The 21755-nt window shown below is 45.7% G+C and overlaps 1 protein-coding gene across 1 annotated transcript in view; it reads right to left on the reverse strand.

The window, feature by feature from the left end:
* Positions 1–16: 16 nt before the first annotated feature.
* The window catches only part of LOC146063407 (uncharacterized), an 81737-nt gene continuing 59998 nt past the window's right edge, over positions 17–21755 (reverse strand). Inside the window, exons 15-21 of the mRNA XM_083175742.1 lie at positions 20297–20525; positions 16933–17134; positions 14840–15596; positions 14126–14274; positions 11849–11988; positions 9066–9288; positions 17–1300 (exon numbers count right to left, since the gene is read on the reverse strand). Of these exons, the coding sequence (XP_083031868.1) occupies positions 1161–1300; positions 9066–9288; positions 11849–11988; positions 14126–14274; positions 14840–15596; positions 16933–17134; positions 20297–20525 (1840 nt within the window). The 3' untranslated portion in view covers positions 17–1160. The remainder of the gene's footprint in view (positions 1301–9065; positions 9289–11848; positions 11989–14125; positions 14275–14839; positions 15597–16932; positions 17135–20296; positions 20526–21755) is intronic.

Here is a 21755-nt window from a genome sequence, read left to right on the forward strand (position 1 = left end):
ATTTATTGACCTTTAAAATTCCAAGGTCGGTTGTTCTAGACATCCTAATTTCCAAATGCTGCGACTGAAAATACAATACACAAACCAAGGTGCTGGTGCAAACTTTTGACTATAATAAAATAACTAGTAAAGTATGGGAAGGAATATGGATTTTTCAAGTGACTTTTGTGATTTTACAATAAAAACAAGGTTTTTGGTGCACATTTTACTAGTCGATGCGATCTTGTACAAAAAAGAACGGGCTGCACATACTTTTTGTGATGGGAGCGCGCATCTCATCACACCTGAAAATTGCACTGTGTATGGGTGGCTTTAGACTCTGGTAAAGATATTAGCAGCATGTGATTGCCACTTTAAAAAAAGTCAGAGTTTGGACTCAGGCGGCATTACATCCGGCCAAAGATGTTGGAAGGAAGTGTCCTGCCTGAATATATGTCAATATCTAGTGCACTCTTACTGTAGGGCAGTAAAAGATGTATGAGAGTAATGTACTTATAGCCCACAGACAAGGTGCACAGTGCTTCTGCTGTTGGCTGCTAATAATGGTTGTAGAATTAGCCTCGAAGTCAATGAGCGAGCACTGATGGAGAACAGACAATGTGGACACGATATTCTGGTCCCTCTGGTGTGGATCAAGGGGATGCTGCATGCAACATTGGGCCGTATTCAATGCGGCCAGTGAGGGGGTTACAAGCGACCTTACCATTTAACCCCTGCGCCGGCTGCTCACCGTATTCAACGTTCCGGGGGAATCCTAGCTCTCAAAGGACAGCGAGCATTCGCCCAAACGGCGAGGTTCACGGCTAATGCAGGGAGTCTGCTGCATTTAGCCATAAGCCTTGCCGTTTTGGTGGCTGCTCACTGGATGAACTTGCACCATTTATGATTTTGTGGGAGTGATGAATCCAATTACTCTCTGAAAGCTCGACTGAAAAGAAATGGATAATAACAGCAGAGCGCTGAACATTTTGGGAAACTAATACACTGGGTAACTCTGGCATTACCCATGGTAATTGGTGATTATACCTATTATTTTGCAGTTCAATTTTGAAAGTTATAGCTTATCTCTTTGATTAATGGGGTTTGGATAAATGATATAGCTAATAAAAAGTATGTAAAAATAAATTGAGGGTTGTAAGTACGATAACATTAACATTTTCTTAGATCCAATATTTAAAGCGGAAAAAATCCTGCAGCTCTTCGTCGTCTTCTGCTTTGCCGTGAACGCCGGCATAGACCGATTTCAGAATGCTTGTTTTAAACTTCTCTTCAAGAATATTTATATACTTCTCCAAACAACCTGGAATGATATAAGGAATGAAAATATCAATTTATCATCGCTATTAACATCTGGAGGGCCAACGTTGGACATGCCTACTTTAGGTGTTCCAGCATAACACAGGAAGTTTGATGTTCCCACCCCCACATCATTTATCTAATGCAGTGGTTCTCCACCTCGATCCTAAAGTACCCCCAACAGTTTGCATTTTCCATGTTTCCACACAAAATCGCAAGCTGTGCGGTTGATTCTGCAAGGTGCACCACCATAATATGGAAGAGGTTAATATTAAGCTTGGGCACACATTCAGTTTAATGCCTGTTCCAAACCACAAGAGTAACACACGTACACTATGTAAACAAAATTGGACACTGACAGCAAATAAACCTCAAGATTTCATTGAGTTATGTGGGTCCCCCACCTGCATTCATTACTGCAAACACCCTTTTCAGCAAACTGTCCACAAGTTCCTGGACAAAAGCAGGGTGTATGTTTTGGCAATCCACCCTAAGGGCCCAATTCAGTTTGGCTCACACTTTGCAGAAATTTGCGATCACGATGTTTGGCAATCTATGCACCTAAACTGCAAGTACACATTGCTCCTATTCTTCCCGGAGGTCGTCAGTAGGGTTTATACAGTATCTGGGTCTGGAGCTGGTCAGTTCATCTCGGTTATACAATTATCTGTATACATGTCCAGCATCACCCTGGAAGTGTGACAGGTGGCATGGTCTTCCTGATAAAATCATTTGTAGTGTCCGTATAACTGTCACAATGTAGGGTAATCGAGAACATCTCTGTACTTAATCAGGCATTTCAACTATTGGACCCATGCCAAACCAGCTGAAACCGCCACACAGCACAGTGCCACCACCTACATGCTTTACTGTATGTACTGTACACTCTGGCATTAGATGTGAAACATAGAAGCATAGAATTTGATAGCAAATAAGAACCATTTAGCCCATCTAGTCTGCCCCTTTTTTAACTATATTGTTTCCCTTAAATCCTATTTGATATTGTCTGTGTGAGGCAACCCTTATGCATGTATGAATTGTTCTACTATATTTTCCACCACTGATGGGAGGCTATTCCACTTATCCACTACCCTTTCTGTGAAGTAATTTTATCTCCGATTTCCCCTGAACCCCCCCTTCCTCCAGTTTCAGTGCATGTCCTCGTGTTCTAATACTTCTCTGCATTTGAAGAATGTTTCCCTCCTGGACCTTGTTAACGTTTCTATCATGTCCCCCCTTTCCCTTCTTTGCACCAAACTATACATATTAACCCCTTCAGTGGTGGGGTTTTTTTGGGGGAGCGCTCCCCACTGGGTGAGTTTTTTTATGGGGAGCGTTCCTTTAAAAAAAAAAAAAAAACACCACTGCCTCCCTGGGTCCAGGCAGCACCACTGAACTGTCAATCAGCGGCTGCCCGGACCTGCGCACCCGCACCCCGTCCCTGTCCCCGGCAGCCGGCTTGTCATAAGAAAACCCGGAGGGGAGGGAGCTGGGCAGCGCTGAAGCTGCCTGAGTTCAGTGAATAAACTCAGCAGCGCTGCCCGGCTGTAAACAGTGGCAATCCCGAGAATTTTCCGGGCTTGCCAGACTGAGCACTGAGGCACAGCCCGGAAAATTCTCGGGATTGCCACTGAAGGGGTTAAGATTTAGTCTTTCTGGTACGTTTTGTGATGTAGGCCATGCACCATTTTAGATGCCCTTCTTTGTATTGTCTCTAATGTATTTATATACTTCTGGAGATTATGGCCTCTAGAACTGGGCACAGTATTCTAGTACTGCTGGCGATCATCAAACCAAAACACGTCCATCGGATCTAATAAGGTTAAATTGTGATTCCGCCACATGTTGCATTCTTTATACCGTTGTAAGCTCTTGGCTGCATTCTTCTTTGTGATTAAAGGGTTATGAGCATTTACTTGCCCCAATTATCCAAGTGCACTGGCCTCCCTACGAAGTGTTCAACGGCATGCATGGGACAACCCCTGTTCTTTTGCAGGCCCCTGGGTTCCAGTTTCTGGCATCTTCCATGGCATTCCAAGTGCATTCCAGCTGTTCTTCCACACATTAATGACAATAGATATCAATGTGTGGAGTGTTTCTCCCACTCGTACCTCTGATCGCACAGACTATCAGTGTTCGCAAATACTCGCTATAGCGAGTATTTTACCCACTTTGGAGCACCAGGGACTCCTTTTTTTATGAATGGCTGGGTCCCCTGGGAGCCGCTCCGCCCATTTCGGCGTACACGCCCTGTTAATATGTGTGACAAGGGCAGAGGGATCGGTTCCCCCTCAGTTGTGATGCGACCGTGGAGAAGACACAGCGTGACTTACGGCTGCTTCACACATCTGCTGGGCGCGAAAATGAAAGGGTCCCTTGTCACCACAGAGTCTTAGGCAGCAGTGCACGGAAGCCGCGTAAGCTGGCTCCTGCACTGTGCCTCATCAACAGACGGCTGGAGCCAACGCTAGAAGCAGCTGCTCAGTAGGGGAACAGAGCTGCGGCTGGTGTGAGGACGGAGCACGAGAAACTGAAACCAGCATTGGGGGCCAGAACCAGGGAGGTGTGACCGTGATGACGGAGCAGACCCGGGAAGGAAGTATAGGTAAGAGGGGTGCGTGGTCCATTTAGCAGGCTGCTTGGCTGTGTCATGTAAGGGGATTTATTGCTAGCAGGACTCGGGCTGCAGACTTCCCTCCTCCCCTCCTACCTCGCGGTGCTGCTCTCTTCTGTGTCACTGTCACCTCCTCCAGGCTCTGAGTGCTGGCTGTTAATGGCCCACTTGTCCCCTCCTCCCCTCACTGCACGGCTGGCAGAGAGGCTGCAGCTCGCCAATTTACTCTTAACAGGTAGAGCTGCCTGTAGGAGAGGAGCCTATAGACTCTGCTGGGATTTCACTAACCCTATCCCACCTGTTCCTGCTGCCATTACTTTTAATTTTGTTCTAGAAACAATGGACAGGGGCAGAATCCTGATTGGTGCAGCACAGGTGTCCCTATTCCGACATTATGCCTTTTTCCAGTATATGTGTATCTTGCTTTATGTGAGTGGGCAAATTGCCAATTGATACCCCCCCCCCCCCCACCCAATAGCCACAGTTTTGGGGTGCCCAAATCTATGTTTGCTTACCAAAAAAAAAAAAATAGGCTCAGGCTGGCCCTTGGCTCAGGGTATATGCCATATGGAGGAGAGGAGGAGGCTTCTGTATGTGCCATGCTGGGGAAGGGGAGAGGAGGCTCTATTCCGTTGGGACCCAGAAAAGGTCAAGTAGGACCCCGATTTTTGTAAGTGAGGAGTCCCAGGGACCCATAATTTTTGGGAGTTTTCGCGATCACTGCCTATGATTATCCCCTTTTTAATCTCAGTTAGCTCCTTCTACAAGCCATTTTGTCAGCAAACGACCTAATCAGTGCCCTGTTATATACCCTCACAAACACGTGTCTGCGGCAGGAGCACATCATTTTGCCTTTGTGGGGTTGTCCAATCACTTTTGTGTACATAGGAGGTCATTCTGGTTGACTCGCAAAGCTGCAAAATTCCCACCACCCACACGAACGCCCGCCGCACACAAGGTGATTTCAACTGCACGCATGTGAATGGATGTTTTGCATAAACATCTATTCGCATCTTGCGTGAGTGGACAAAATCATTCGACGGTCACAGACCATCGAATAATTTCTAAGGGGTTTGCAAATCTAAGTCACTCTCTGCTGACTTAGATATGCGGTGCCTTGGTATGGGAAGAGAGCAGGCAGCTGACAGCCACTGACGTCAGCTGCCCGCCCCCGCGTCACGGACGAACTACCATGAAACTCTGGGTGTTCCCATGGGTGCGACTTCAGTCTGCGGTCGCCCCGCCCGCACTGAACAACTGTGGCAACCATGCAAGTCGCAACGTCCGCTCACACAGATGGCCTGGGTTATTTGCCACATTTATCAACATGAACCAATTGTTTATGAACCATACATAGCAACGAGGAGACCTGGGTACACTGATGGGGAGCCATGTGCTCAGGTGTCCACACTGCCCTCCCAAAAATATGAAAAACTCATGTTGACCTTTTCATGTGTCAAATGTTTTCTAGTGTGCATGTCAACCTGTTATGCCACACCCACCAAATTGTTCTGGGCCATCTCTTTATCTCCATTCATCAACACTGACAGGAAAGTCTGCAAGCAGTTTTTTTGGGGGGATGTATGAAAGGTCCTTATGGGGGAGAAGACGCATGTTATATGTATAAAAGAGAGGATTGTGCCAGCGCTGGCTGTTTTGTGAAAAATTACAATGCACGGTTCTCAAAATATAACAATTTAATAATAACAACAATAAAAGAAGTAATAAAAGGTAAATCACTTATACATAATACACAATTAAAAGCTAGCTATCATGGGGATAGTATAATGTATTAAGCTATCCAGCTTAGGGTGAGACTGACTTGACTTCCTGTATTTACTTCGTTTGTTTTCTTAAGAAAAAACTACTTTGCATTTAGCAAAATATATTTAAAACCACCTGACTGCCTCCTATAGAAATATAGATATTTTAAGTATTATAAATTTGCACGGTTCTCTTATTGGAAATGTTTTTAGTTACTAATTGAATGCACAGGTGAATCACCTAGACAATTATCAAACAGGTATAAAACCATGCTCTGAATCCAACACAAACATACTTGCTCCTGATGAAGCCGGTGACACCGGGCAAATGCGTTGAGCACCTGTGAAATACTGCTGAGATATATACCACCCATCCATCTGCCAAGTGACCCGTCCACCTATCCCACCAAGGATCCTCGTTTTTCCTGGATTACAAATATTCTTTGGGATAACTGCATGATCCCTAAAACGTTCCAGATGCACACAAAGAGGACAATCAATTGGGAAACCTTGAGTCCTTGAAAACATAGGACAACTACGGGACATCGTGTCACAGAACCTGGCCAAACAAATTGGGCCGAATGGGATGGTAATATACAGCCTAATTATCTTGTATTCACAATTGAACTCACCCTAAGCTGGATAGCTTAATACATTATACTATCCCCATGATAGCTAGCTTTTAATTGTGTATTATGTATAAGTGATTTACCTTTTATTACTTCTTTTATTGTTGTTATTATTAAATTGTAATATTTTGAGAACCATGCATTGTAATTTTTCACAAAACAGCCAGCGCTGGCACAATCCTCTTTTATTTCTCTATATATATTTGGGCCCGACAAACCCAGTGCCAGCAGCTGCTGATAGCGCACCACACACCCATCTATTTTTGCATGTTATATGTATGATGGGTCACACTTTTGTTAAATGACCAGGGACGCAATGCGCCCCTATCTATATTGGCGCTGCTATCTAGCAGGGCGATATCAGCTAGCACACCGATATGCAGGGCAAGCTATAGATGTCACCAGCGCTGACCGTTCCGCCTCCTGAAGCTATCGATTACGACAGCTGCAGTGTGGTGATTCCCTTCTGAGGAGAGTTCTGTCCCTGGTTGTGGTTACCGTCAGCTCTAGGCTGTGCAGGAGATCTCACGTGAGTAGCGATATCTCCCGTATGCCCAGTATAGCCGACCAGACAGGGAGAGACAGTGCGTTAGACCGCACGGTCTGCTCAAGAGGGACCGCCGGAGGGGAGAGTTTTTGCTCCCCCGCTCTGGCAGACAAGATGTTTATGGTAATGAGGCAAAACAGGAAGTGTTATAGCACCATGATATGTACCACTATACTACATCTCCCACATAGTGGCACTGTATCCAGACCAAATGCTAATATGACTACCGATAAACCTGCAAAACATGGCATTGCTTTTTCCAATAAGCGAAGCTATCAATAAATAAACACCAATTCTGGTACATGCATGTTATGTATTTCTGAATAATTAAAAAGCTTCCAGCCGTCTTTTTGCCATATGTTGTTTGTCTTTGTTTTAGCGTCCCTTTGCTGCACTCCCTACCATTCAGACGCTGTTTACATTGCCCTGGTTCCCATGGCGACCATGTACAGTACACAGGAACGGAAATAACAACGGATTAAAGTCTGGAGACAAAACTAAATAAATGATATAAATAATGTCATTTACAGATTTCATGATTTTACATTGTTCCCACTCCATAAATAAGAACAATATATGGCATTTGTCCATTGCAATAATAAAAACGATATAATTCTCATTTCCAATCTTACTAAATGTATTTCCCATATTATTAGCCCTTTGTGAAATGTCTGAGATATTCATTTTTGATAATTGTGTCATTAATTCATGTAACAGAGTCCATAAGCTGCAGAGACACAAACCGTTGTGTTAGGAATGATTGAATACAGTATATTTCATAATTTACATATATTGCAGCTGGCATTGTCCTTACAAAGATAACAGCAAAAAAAAGCATTATTTTCAAATAAATATATATGGTGGATGACAGGGCCGCGGGGAGGGAGGTACTAATTACCCAGGCCCAGGCTTGCTGGAAGGGCCCGGGGGAGTGGGATGGTCTGACCCCCAGATCCCCCTGCATCCCTCCCAGGCAGCAGTATGTGCTGTACTGACATCAGGCTCACTGACAGCGTGAGAGCTTATGCTGAGCCTGCTGTCAGCACTCCCGCGATTAGGCCACTCCCCCAGAATTTTCCTGGAGCCCCGCATACCTCTCGGCAGCCCGGGTGGTTGATTCTGGGCTGCAGGCAAAATGGCTGAAGGTGCGCGCAGGCACAAAAGTCTGGTTTACTACCTTCTGCTAATGTGGGAATCCAACTTTTGCCATAGTTCAGGCACGTGCATGCAGAAATCTGTACGACCCATTTTATTCTAACCAGAGCAAAACTTAAGACAATAGGTCAACATGAAAGTATTCAATGTGTGTACCATAACCGGGACGCCGAATCTGTACTATTTTTTTTTTCAAGGATTTATCTTTGCAAAATACAATAGCAAAACCAGTCGTACCATAAAGGGAGACCAGAGAACAGAGATGAGGGGAAATGGTGTCACTCTGGGGAAGATTTACTAAGCCTGGTGAGGTGCACCAGCCAATCAGCTTCTTACTCTCAAGTTACAGGCTGGGTTTGAAAAATGACAGTTAAGGTATGCACACACGGTTCGACTATATAGTCAAATATGTCTAGCAAGCTAGCCAAAATCGCACCGTGTTTCCCCTATGGGTAATAGCGATGAGCGCCCCCATGGTTGTGCTATCGCCTGGAAAAATAGACTGTGCTGGAAATGCAATTTTGACTAAGCTGCACACTGTGTATTTGGCCTTTGGCAAAATCGCTGATGCACATGTTAAAAATTGCTTGTGCACGTATTCAAAATTGCTGATTCACATAGAAAAAAATCACTGGTACACATGTTCAAAATCACTGGTGCACATATCCAAAATCGCTGCACCCCTTTAGGAGCTGACTGGTTGATGTGTTCTCACCGAACACGTTATCACTTCACCAGGCCTTTATACATCTGCCCCTCTATGTATAAGCTTGTTCAGCTTTAGGGCCACAATTGCGGTAAGCCGATTTCTCCTCCACAGGCTGCGCACAGAAACCAGCATAAAGACGCACACTGCGAAGGCACTGGATGTTGTTTGGGTGGCAGCTCGAAGATATTATTTAATAGTATTAATTAGTTACAGTGCATAAAGTTAAAGGTCACTGCATTAGATGTCAGGACGTTAAGACACTGAACAAGGTATGCATCTATATGTAACAGGGTTCATATTCCAACATCACATACTGTAAAACGTGTCTTACTTTCATGCATCCTTCACTTACCTATGCCCATAACTTTCCCATATGAAATCATGTTGACAGGTAGGCGAGGGTCATCGTACTTATCACATTTAATGAGCAGACGCACAATTTCACCAGGAATAAAGGCATCCTCAAAGGACTGCTCTTGAACTGGCTTCTGGGGGTACTGGCAGTAGACCTCCACAGCACGGAGAGGATCACTTTTTAAGAGCATCTCGGCCAGTTCAGTGTAAGCATCAGGAACCTACAGAAACAGGACTACAGGTGAGAAGGGAACAGGTACAATGGCCCTTATTCAGGTCTGATCGCAGTACAAATTTGTTCTTAAAATGGGCAAAACCATGTGCACTGCAGGCGGGGCAGATGTAACATGTATAGAGAGAGTTAGATTTGTTTGAGTTATTTTGTTGCTGTGCAGGGTAAATACTGGCTGCTTTATTTTTACAATGCAATTTACATTTCAGTTTCAACACACCCCACCCAAATGTAACTCCCTCTTCACATCTTAAATCTGCCCCACCTGCAGTGCACATGGTTTTGCCCATTTTGAGAACAAATCTGTACTGCGATCAGATCTGAATAAGGGCCAATGTATGATTGTAAGTTGCTGGGAGGTGAGTTTGACCCAGGAGTTCCACATCACTACTCATTCCTGTTAGGGTACACATCTCCTATCACTGTTTACACCTCAGTCCATGGCTATCCATGGCCCACCCACCCCTCCCAGGACATACCACCGGCCAGCCCCCTGAACATAGACTTTTACTACCCTGCAAGGCTGCCTCCCAGGAAAGATTTGACACTACTCTATCCCAGGCGAGTCGGGGTGGGGGCGCCCCGGTTCCAGGGGGAGGGGGGCGTGGTACCTGTGTAAAAAAATTGCTGCCCCGGCGTCCCTGCAGTGCTGGGGCGGTCAGGGGTGTCCGTGCCGTAGGGGTACCTGCGGCGCCCTCATGTGTATAAAGCTGACTGCGGTCGGCGGGGTCCCTGTAGTGAATAGCAAATAACTAGCACTTCCCGCGCCGCCTCGCGCATAGCGCTAGTTATTTGCTATTCACTACAGGGACCCCGCCGGCCGCAGCCAGCTTTATACACATGACGGCGCCGCAGGTACCCCTACGGCACGGACACCCCATACCGCCCCAGCACTGCAGGGACGCCGGGGCAGCAATTTTTTTACACAGTTCGCTGGGGGTGAGGGGCGAACTGCCGCCCTCCAGGTGCCGGCGCCCTAGGCAAATGCCTAGAGCTGCCTAGTGGTGGCGCCGGTCCTGCTCTATCCAGATAGAGTGTTTTTATATTGGCCATCTTAGAATTAAAAAAAGCATCAGCCTCATCAGTCAGCTGAAATGCTTTAGGTAGAGTATGATGCTGCCTATGGTCAGGGGCACTATGTGTGTATGCTTACAGTATGCCCACAGCACAGCATTAACCCACTTACATGCAGCCCTCAAACCCTAGTCTGCCCCCAACAATCATCTTAAGTACTCTGCTGCTGTGCACGTTCTGATGATCTGCTTGGCTATCCCTATACCGCTATACAGCATCTTACAGGATTCCAAATCCTTCACACTTCTTACTCAGGTTCCATCTGATTGCATTCCAATACACCAATGAGTTTATAATGTAATACCGGTTGAGTCTCCCATATCCGTATATCCAAAAACCAAAATATTTGGTTTTTCAGAATATTTGGGGTGTTTTTTTGTTTGTGTCACACCCCCCCCCCCCCCCAATACTTGTGGAGCCTGCACTGTGTATATATATATATATATATAGATAGATAGATAGATAGATAGATAGATAGGGCAGAAATATGCAGCACTCCACGGCAGTATAGCAGTAAAAAACTTTTTAATCCAAACAACGTTTCAATATCGTGATAATATCTACACGATAAAAATATCTACACGTTGTTTGGATCAAAAAGTTTTACTGCTATACTGCCGTGGAGTGCTGCATATTTCTGCCCTATCTACGTCCCCTGCTGTGCGGGCACCCAAGGCTGAATCGTGACACGGAGGTTGTGCCTAGCATCTTGGTCTCATATATATATATATATATATATGAGTCAATTCTCACAGGAGTGTTATGCAATGTACGTAAGTTTCCTATAGATGCCCTACTGGATATACTGTGCATCTTTGGAGAGACAGCTCCCGTGGTTCCATGTTACCACCAGTGCTACTGATCCCAATACAATCTAAGGCATTTGCCAGAGGTCACCCGGCCTCCAGTAGCAGCTGCAACAACGTGGCACCTATTACTACAGCCAGTGGCATAAGTTCTGTTTCTAGGTTTTTGGAATAAATTAATGCGCTAGATGCTGCCCGATACTGTCCAGTGGATATGTCACCACATATACAGAAACATAGAAAAAAGAGAAATACTGACAGTTTTTTCAGGCGCTCCTCACTTGACAGAGTGGGGAGCGCCTGAAAAAACTGTCAGTATTTCTTTTTTTTCAGTGGCATAAGTTCATCCCAGTTACCCGGAGGCAAGATAAATATTGATGCCCCCCCCCCCCCCCCACACACACACACACACACACAGCACCTTCCATACAGGTGTGACATCTATGGTCCTGCTAGGTGGGGGAGTCAGCCACAGAAGCGATATTGATGGCTTTCAATGAACTGATTCAAACTGGCAAGGTAGGAGAGATGCCCCTTTGGGAGCAGGAGCCCGGCGGCAGATGACTCCATTGTCTCCCAGAGTTATGCCTCTGGTCGCAGCACTGTATTTAATAGCGCTGTTATTTCAGGGATGGATTAGTCTGTGGAACAACCTAAAGCCCTGGGTACCTCTGGTGCCATCTTTATGACATCTTGGTAAATTGCTGCAGCATCTGTTTCTGTCTCCTTGGTACGAGAGAGGGCACGTGCCAAACCCAGGTGAGGCAAGTAGGAGCTGCCATTAACAGACACTGTCCCAGAAGCTTGTTCTGCATAGGAGATGATAAAACATAAGACAAAGTCAATGCTTTCATTTATTTACACGTATTTAATTATACATACCAAATACATCATGTACTTTACTTCTCTCTAATATATAATAAGTACGTACTGGCGATATCTGGGGTTTTGTGTGCAGGAATGATGAAAAATATTACACATGGAGCTTTAAGAATTTTATTACAGAAGGGATGTCTCGGTAGGGTATGCAGATCTTATTAATGAGCAATAAATAATTCACAAAAGATTGGGAACGTAACACAATAACCTTGCATCAAACTGTTTTGCATTATTGCATAGATACATTCCAACATTTCCACAGCATACCCCCCAACTTCTAGGCTTTGCAAATAGGGACATTGAGTGACATGGCGCGTGCCCAAAATTAGGGGGCGTGGCTTGCAGGATTCCTGGGATCCCGGGATTGGCATCCCTAAAAGAAAACCGCCCATCCCCCTTACTTTAATGGAGCGGGGCAGGCAGCGGCTGCGACGTCAGACGGACTAGGGGATAGTTGTGTGCTGCAGGGAGAGGTCAGGCGCCGTGAGCGTGTTCCGGCGCTGGAGGTGCAGTGCTGTGGCCTGCGCAGCATGACCCATAGGTCACGCTGCGCAGACCGCAGCACTGCACCTCCGGCTATGAAATCCGCTGCCGTACGACCTCTCCAAGGAACCTGCTCGCTGCCCAGTGAGGCCGGAACCCGAGATGTTAATACATCCCGCTCAGAGGCCAGAATCCACTCGCCGCCCGACCTATCGCGGTCGTACCCCGGGACGGGAACAGCTGGGCAGCGTCTGAGCAGGTGCAGCGTCCCGCCGATCCCGATCCTGGGATTGGCCACCCTAATTGCATCTGCCCGTGAGGCCACGCCCCATTTTTTCTGCTGTGGGGGCATGGCCTAGAGGCTCTGTGAGCATCTAGCCATGCCCCCAGCCCCTCTGGCTGCAGGAATAGATGATGTGCGCACGCATAATATTTTTCCTGAAATTAGTAACCAACTTTTGGCCTAGGGGTGCCTTGAAAAATATTCTGATACTTTAGGGTGCCGTAATTCAAAAAGTTTGGGAACCACTGGCATATGACTTGTGGTGTATGCATGCGCCTGGCTACAGCTACAGTATCAGCAAGATCCTTCTGTAGACCTGATTTGTTTTCAACTCTGAATGGACCCAACAGGAGAACAGGACAAAATTGCTGCACTTATCCGCCCGGCACACAGTAGTTTGGATTTCCCGGTACTTGTGAGTTATCCGGGCGCCCGATTTTAGATCGGGTACCATCGGATCGGATCGCGTCGCATCGCGTGTTAACCAAATGGCATGCGATGCGACGCGACGAGAGCAGCAACCGATTTTAGCAGTATACCCGATTTTAACATTGGAATCAATGTAAAATGGTCCCTGAGACCCGATTTTACATTTATTTCAATGAAAAAATGCCCAAAACCACCAAAAAGTGTCAAAACTTAAATCCCATCCCCATTGTTAACGCCACTCCACTAATGACGCGTCCTCCGACCTTTTCATACCTCCACTATCCACGTCGGCGTGGAGTTGAGAATATAATAGTGTGGCGAGCGCAGCGAGCCACCGAGCCCGAAGCGTGGCGAGCGCAGCGAGCCCCGCGAGGGGACGCGGATACCTTCACAGGTAAGCGCGTCCCTTCGCGGGCTTCACAGGTATCCGCGTCCCCTCGCGGGGCTCGCTGTGCTCGCCACACTATTATATTCTCAACTCCACGCCGACGTGGATAGTGGGGGTATTGGGCGGGATGGCTTAAAATCGCATCGCGTGCCATTGTATACCATACAATAGCATTCAATGCGACGCGATTACGACGCGATTTTGGGTACAAGGAAATTTCAAGGGAAATCGCGTCGCATCGCGTCGCATTGTATTCTTATTGTACTGACATTTAATTTCAACATCGGGCGCCCGGATAACTCACAAGTACCGATTTCCCATATCAATCTATGTTCATGAAATGATCTTCTGGTTATTTTAAGAAACACACAGTACTTTCAGATTGTATCAGCATCCATTTTAAGCTATGTGTTTTCCATGTATCCTGTCATTCAAAAATTATCACATTTTATATCTGTGTCTTCCCTGTTAGGATATCGGATACCTTGTATTGACACAGGTTTTTCTTCCACAGTTGCAGGTCTTTCTGCTGAAGATGATGGCTCTGCAGGTTTTATTGAAGAACTGACTTGACGTTCAGGCTTAGAAGTGGGGAATGTTGTGACTTTACTCTGTACAGTTGCACTGCGCCCTCTAGTGGAATATGAAGTTATTACATGAACTTGGAAAAGTAAAATATATATATTTTTTAATATGATTTTTTTCTTTGAATTCACTACATTATTATTGTATAAAGCAGAGGCATTAATAAAAAAACATAGAAAACAAATGTGTAAGTGAAGAAAACATCAAAAATTTGCCAGGATAATTCATAATTCACTTTGTGCAGGCACCACGTTATTACGGTACAGAAGAGAAATGCACGGTTATTAGCACCCAACCAAAACTAGATCTTTTTTTTTTCTTTACCTGTACTTATGTTTTTATTTTTTTTATATTTTCATATTGTACTTCTAATTTTGTTTATATTACGGTTATCCATTGGTCACATCGGTGTAACACTAGTGTGTGCAAAGGGTGCCACTGCTATGGGGCCCAGAAGCTTAGGGGGCTCGGCCCCAGGTTTTATTATCAACTTTCCAGATTTGACTGCATAATTTGAACTGGAGCATTCTTACATGGCATAATACAACTAGGTCACACATCTTTTTATCAATACAATGTAATAATGAATAATGTAACAAATATATATATATACCTGGCGACAATGGGTGTGGCTGATTTTTTGTTGCTTCCTCCAGGTGTAATGGTTTTTGTGTTGCTTTCTTTTGGTATGACTGTTGTACTACTGCTTTTTTCTGATGTAATGATCTTAGTGTTGCTCCCTTCAGGAGTCATCGTTTTAGAGTTGCTTCCTCCTCTTTCCACCGTTTTAGTGTTGCCACTTCCAGGTTTCACCGTTTCAGTGTTGTTACTTCCAGGTGTCAACGGTTTAGTGTTTTTCCCTCCAAGGGTCATTGTTTTAGTGTTGCTACTTCCATGTGTTACATTTTTAGCGATGGTCCCTCCAGGTGTTACTGTTTTATTACCGTATCCTCCAGGTGTTACTGCTTTATTACTGTTTCCTCCAGGTGTTACTGCTTTAGTACCGTTTCCTCCAGGTTTTACTGCTTTATTACCGTTTCCTCCAGGTGTTACTGCTTTAGTACCGTTTCCTCCAGGTTTTACTGCTTTAGTACCGTTTCCTCCAGGTGTTACTGCTTTAGTACCGTTTCCTCCAGGTGTTACTGCTTTAGTACCGTATCCTCCAGGTGTTACTGCTTTAGTACCGTTTCCTTCAGGTTTTACTATTTTAGTACCGTTTCCTCCAGGTGTTACTGCTTTAGTACCGTTTCCTCCAGGTGTTACTGCTTTAGTACCGTTTCCTCCAGGTGTTACTGCTTTATTACCGTTTCCTCCAGGTGTTACTACTTTAATTCCTTTTGCTGTCTCCCACTCCTGCCACCACTTCTGAGCTGTAACATAATCAGAATAAAGATATAATATAAATAAACACCTTCAGCCAAAATAAATCCTTCAATTAATCAACAGAACCTAGTATTATAAATACATTTTGGCCCTTATTCAGATCTGATCGCAGTACAAATTTGTTCTCAAAATGGGCAAAACCATGTGCACTGCAGGTGGGGCAGATGTAACACGTGCAGAGAGAGTTACATTTGGGTGGGGTGTGTTGAAACTGAAATCTAAATTGCAGTGTAAAAATAATGCAGCCAGTATTAACCCTGCACAGAAACAAAATAACTCACCCAAATCTAACTCTCTATACATGTTTTGAGAACAAATTTGTACTGCGATCAGATCTGAATAAGGGCCTTAATCTTAAGGCCGCCATACACTATGCGATTTGGCCCCGATTTCACCCGATCCAGATGGATCGGGCAGTGAAATCGGACCAAATCGCAGGTTTTGACACCCGGTCCGACTCGATGCGCGGTCCCGTGCGCATCGGGTCAGAGTCGGGACGTCGGACCGGCTGCACATAAGATAAATCTTATGTGCAGCCGTGGGGACTCTGAGGACGCCGGCGAGGGAGGGGGGCGGCAAGGGGAGCCGGAGCAGGGAGCTGTCATGCTCCGTCCGGGTAGGGGGAGAGACACAGGCGGCAGTGACATAGAGCCGGGCAGGGGGAGCCGGAAGCTGTCAGCACTGAAAAAAAAAAAGCCCATACAATGAATGGGCAGCCTGTGATTGGCTGAGCGCTCTTTCAGCCTGTCAGCAATTGGCTGAGAGAGCGCTCAGACACTCACAGGCTGCCCATTCATTGTATGGGCTTTTTTTTTTTTTTTTCAGTACTGACAGCTCCCGGCTCCCCCCGCCCGCCTCTATGTTACTGCCGCCTGTGTCCCCCGCAGCGTCCGCACTACTAGCAGCGTGCATCCGTCCCCCCAGCCACCTTGCAGCATCCCCCGCCCGCCACCTCGATGTCCCCGGCCCCCCTGCTCGCTCCACATTGCAGCTCCCCGGGAGTTGCAAATGATACATTGCATGTGATGTATCATTTGCAAAACTTGGCACATCAAGTGCCAAATCGTGTGTCCCCCTCCCAGGGAGCTGCAGGGGGAAATCAGGTCCGACTTGTCCTTAGGACAAGTCGGACTAATGTATGGGGGCATTTACTGTGAACTTAAAAATTGGGTTGTTAAATTCACAGTAGTTTTTTAACTGCAAAAGATAAAGGAGAAACTTTGATATTTAATCATTTACATTTTATTTTGTATTAGACCGCTAACTTTAATAGCTAGTGAATCATATTCAATGTAAAATAAATGTTCATGAACAATATCTTACAGGATAGCTCTGCTGGAGGTGGTCCCCTGGTCGGCATATTCTCTAGACAGATACTTGCTCTAAAGCTGAGCTTTGCATCCCGAAGAGCCAGTTGTGCTTCCTCAGTAGATGGCCCATCATCATAGCGGGCAAGCTGTGCAGTACCCAGTAAATACAAAGCGTAGCTATTGCAGGGAGACGCTATGACCCCGAGCTGGCAAACCTTAAAGTGGAGAAGAAAATGACTGAGCAGCAAACAGGAAGCCTGAAATACATTACACGTTACCCATCCATTCTATTCTATTTGGGGGAGACTTAAATGTTACACGTTGCACAAGAAATACGGACATAGGTAAATGTCCAGCCAGTGAATAAACATTTTTAGGTTTTAAGTATTAAATTAACCTTCATTTACCCAGATAATCATATCAAGTGTCTTGATGCTTTGAAGCCTTCTTGGATTCTGATTGGATCCTGAAGTCACAGGTTGCAAATGGATTTCTGTTTTCTACTTTTTTTCATGTTTTTAAAGTAAAAAAACCATGTTGCACTACAGGTAGGACACCTGGGAAGCCCGCGAGGGGACACGTATAACTGTGAAGGTATCCGCGTCCGCTCGCCACGCTTCGGGCTCGGTGGCTCGCTGCGCTCGCCACACTATTCTATTCTCACTCCTCGCCCTAGTGGATAGTAGGGCATGAAAAGGTCGGAGGACGCGTACCGCCGCCCCTCGCGGGCTCGCTGCGCTCGCCACGCTTCAGGTTCACGTTGATGGCGGGGTGTCGTCAACTACTTTTGGGGGGACATTTCAATGTTCAGGGGTGTTTTTGGCCCATTTACTATTGTTCCTATGATAATTTGGCTAAATTGAGCCATTTCACATTGTTTCCTATGGGAAATCGTGGTCATCGCGGGTAAATTGAGGCATTTAACATTGTTCTCTATGGGGAAATCGCGGGCATCGCGTCTGGCCCATCGCACCCGATTTTTTAGCGGCCGCGATGGCCCCGATTTTACCCCCGATGACCGCGATTATGATCGTTGTGGCCGTGCTAGGAAACAAGTACCAATTTTTTTAATTGCATCCAAGATGGCCAAGTTCAAGATGGACACCATACTGGCGACATACCTAAAAAAAAATTCTCTGACTACCATATCATATGTGTAGACCGGGGCCCCTGCAATAATATTTACTTACGCATTTCCTTTTTGTAAGAGGGCGTTTCCACACTTATGGACCAACCTGTACGTAAGAATATATGCAAAAAGATGCTACACTGCTCCCCCAATATAATGGAGAGGGGACATCTTTGTATTAATAAGTTTGCTTATTAAGTCCTGCTTAATCTATAAAAGAAGCAGGATAACTACTATTTTATTATCAAAATGGCTACTTATATGAAAGGATAGCCAAGATATCCTGGCATGTTCTTTACTGAATGTTTTACTCCAGCGGATAAATATTCCTAACTAGTGAAACACCCCCCCCTGCTTCCCGCGAGTACATCAGCGTTATTAGAAAAAATTGTACGAGGCAGGGGCGAGTCGCTAGTACAGTATATATGTGGTATGATGTAAGTGACCGTAATATCTCAGTGGCTGTGACAGTACAGAGGAAATTGGGTGTGTGCCCCCCCTGCCCCAGCTGGGTATCAGTGACAGAATAAGGCACACTCACCCTCACATATGTGTCACCACAACAGCCACCGCCCCCCTCCCAACTTCAGGGCCTAGTGCCCAGGGCACTCGCCTGTGCTGCCCGGATGGGTGCTCTCAGGCCTCTCACTTCCCACCGTCAGCATTGTCAGCCCATCCATTTCGCCTGGCGCTGTGCTCCTCTGCCCAGGCCCCTTCCCTCACGGGCTCCCGGCTGCTCTCCATCCTGACTACTACTGCTGCCGCCAACACTCAAGTGCCCAAACAGCCGCAGCCAGAGACAACACCACTGTGCCACGTGACCTCGCGCCAGGCAATCAACCATGCACCCCTTTATCCCAGCTCTATCCCAGCAGCCGTGCCACTTCCCTTCCAGGAGACAGAGCACTGGCAGCAGTAAGAGAGGGAGAGTCCAGCCCACCGCTGTTACCAGGTGCTGCCGCCCCACACCTCGAAGAGTCTTCTCACACTCACCTCCTGGCCCTGCCCCAGTAATTTTTCTTTGACTTGATTCACTACAATCATTATTGTTCGGCTCCCATACGGGATAGGCCGATAGTTAATATGCCTCCTCGAGAACTGCACTACATAATAGTGAAAACTGCACAAACATTTACTCTCAATAAGCCGGACTCAGATGTGGCTGGCGGGAGCATCGATACATCTTACATGGAAGCAGCCGCGATGCACAGATATGGCAATGCAGCAGGAGGTGTCAGGCATAAGTAGATGCCTCCTGCTGCATTACTGATCTATGCCGCCATCCGCCAGCTGTGTGACCCATAGTTTCATGCAAGCCAGCCAACGCAAATCCAACAAAGAGGCCAGGAACTCTCCATATTCCGACGGAGATTCTGGTCAAATAAACTAGTAAGAATGAATGGGATCAAAAACGGACACAGTATATGGACCTGTAGCTCAGTCTCATCTGTCTTGTTCTATGTTTTTATGGGACCAACGTATCTATATGTTATTCCATATTCACATTAAGGGGTCGAGCCTATTAGCCACAGATGATTCGCAAGTGTGAATAGTTACAGCACCAGACGCACTTTACGCCAGATGGAATTCACCAAAGAGCGGTCACTGTTCCATAGGCCTGCGAAGGGTGCAACATCGGGTTAAATCGGGTGCCGCTGCCGGCATTTAAAGGCCGTTGGAACGGCACATCGCACCCTCCGCAAATAATAGGATCGACCCCCGTGTATTTAGCCAGTAGCTTTTGCATGAGGAGCTGGTGAGTGCTCTCTTCTGGCTATTCTGGAAAACATTGACTAAATCACAGATATGAACAGGGATATACAGTACACCTTCCAGATGTTTATCCCAGTAGTGAAATAAAGTGTTCTATAATATGATCTGAAACTCTAGCTCCACGGCAGTACTGTAGTGGGTGCAGATTCACCCTGGGCTGGCTTCCTCTGCATGCTAATCATGTGATACTATGACCGGTGCTGCCACAGGACAAATGCTACAGTTCTGCGCTTTTCAGTCATTCCACATGGTGGCAAATGATGCGATCAGACCAGCAACCATGGTGCCCCTCAGCCTTGTGGCACCTGCCTCAGTCCGGTCTGTGTTTGACGACATTATTCCACCATTTACTCTGTATTTACGATTTGTATTAAGTTTTCCATACACATTATGGTACAGTAAGATAGTGAAAAATGCATTACCAATCCGTCTTACACACGTGTTCCTCACCCCCAGAACATAACTTGTTTCATACCTTTTCATGCATATCTAAAAGCCCCTTACACTCAGGAATAGAGGTGAGGCGTATTAGAGCAGACAGCGCTTGGCATCTTCTCCTAATCCATTCTTCTCTGTTAGGATCTTCTTCAGCCAACATCTTGAGAAGGTGAAAACTGGCCTCCAGCAGAACCCATTCTAATTCCTGAGCTACAGAGCCTCTATGCCGGCACTGGGGCAAGGCCTTAGCAGACCAATCTGCAACACTGGCAAACAAATCAGAATACAGAAATGTATTGTATTTTACATTTAGCTTGACATTTATGCAGAGGACAGTGGTTTGGCTTGTTTTTGCCTATAATTATATACAGGGCTGCTGAAACATTGGACGGGCCTGGGTACTGGAGTGTGTAGCCACTGAAAGAGGCTTAGGGGGTTATTCAATATGTTCACCTATTCAATGCTGCCATTTACGACAGTATTGAAGGGTGTCAGATCTGACCTTTTTTTTAAAGTCGGATCTGTTTTGACGGAACTGGCTGCGGATTGTGGAATTCACTTACGTTTTTCATCAATCTGCGCCCGTTTTTGCCGATCCACGGACTTTCCGACACTCGACAGCCAGAACATTGAATTCTGTCGAGTTACTGTCGGATGAAATGAAAATCGGCCTGGGATTTACAGACTGAAACAAGTTTTATGAAAGTTTTATGAAGGGGGGACGGGGACGATCATGTTCCGTCCTTCATAAGCATAAACAAGGTCACCAGTGATATTGGTACGTTTTGATGTACAGCACAAGAAACCTTGCCCCAGAGGCAGAATTCTGGGAGGCAATGGAGTCATCTGCCACCGGGCTCCTGCTCCCAAGGGGGCACCACTCCTCCCCATGCAAGTTTAAATCAGTTATTTAAAAGCAAATGTATTGCTTCTGTGGCTGAGTTCTGAAATATATATGTGTTCTCTATATTTCTTAAAATAAATATATATTTTATATAAGGTTATATAGGGTTGTGTGTGTATGTGTGTGTGTTTGGGGGGGCACCAATATATATATCTTGCCTCCGGGAAACTGGAACAAAGTTACGCCACTGCCTTGCCCCCAATGCTAGCGACTATGGAATGTGTAATCACCCATGCACACTGAGGGATATAGGTGATTTGTGAATACAAAAGGGCAAACCGACCTGATTTTACTCCATTGTATACCCAGATTAAAGTATTCAGACAATTCTCCATAGTCAAAAAATACCATGATAACGGTGCTTGGTATCTAAACGCAATTGAGAATAAAGATAACGGGGGAAATTTTCTAAGATAGGAGTTCTATTTCACATGGGATTTGACATTGGGCAACCAATCAGATCTATTTTCTTCTAGAAGGTGCTAAATAAAAAGAAGTCGATTCTGATTTGTTGTCCATAGCAACATCCTATGTGTAATAGAACTCCTATCTTTAATATAATATCCCTTTAAAGAAAGCAAAAAGAGCGTCG

This window comes from Crinia signifera, chromosome 3 (genome assembly GCF_055691185.1).
Source record: "Crinia signifera chromosome 3, ASM5569118v1, whole genome shotgun sequence".
Lineage (NCBI taxonomy): Eukaryota > Metazoa > Chordata > Amphibia > Anura > Myobatrachidae > Crinia > Crinia signifera.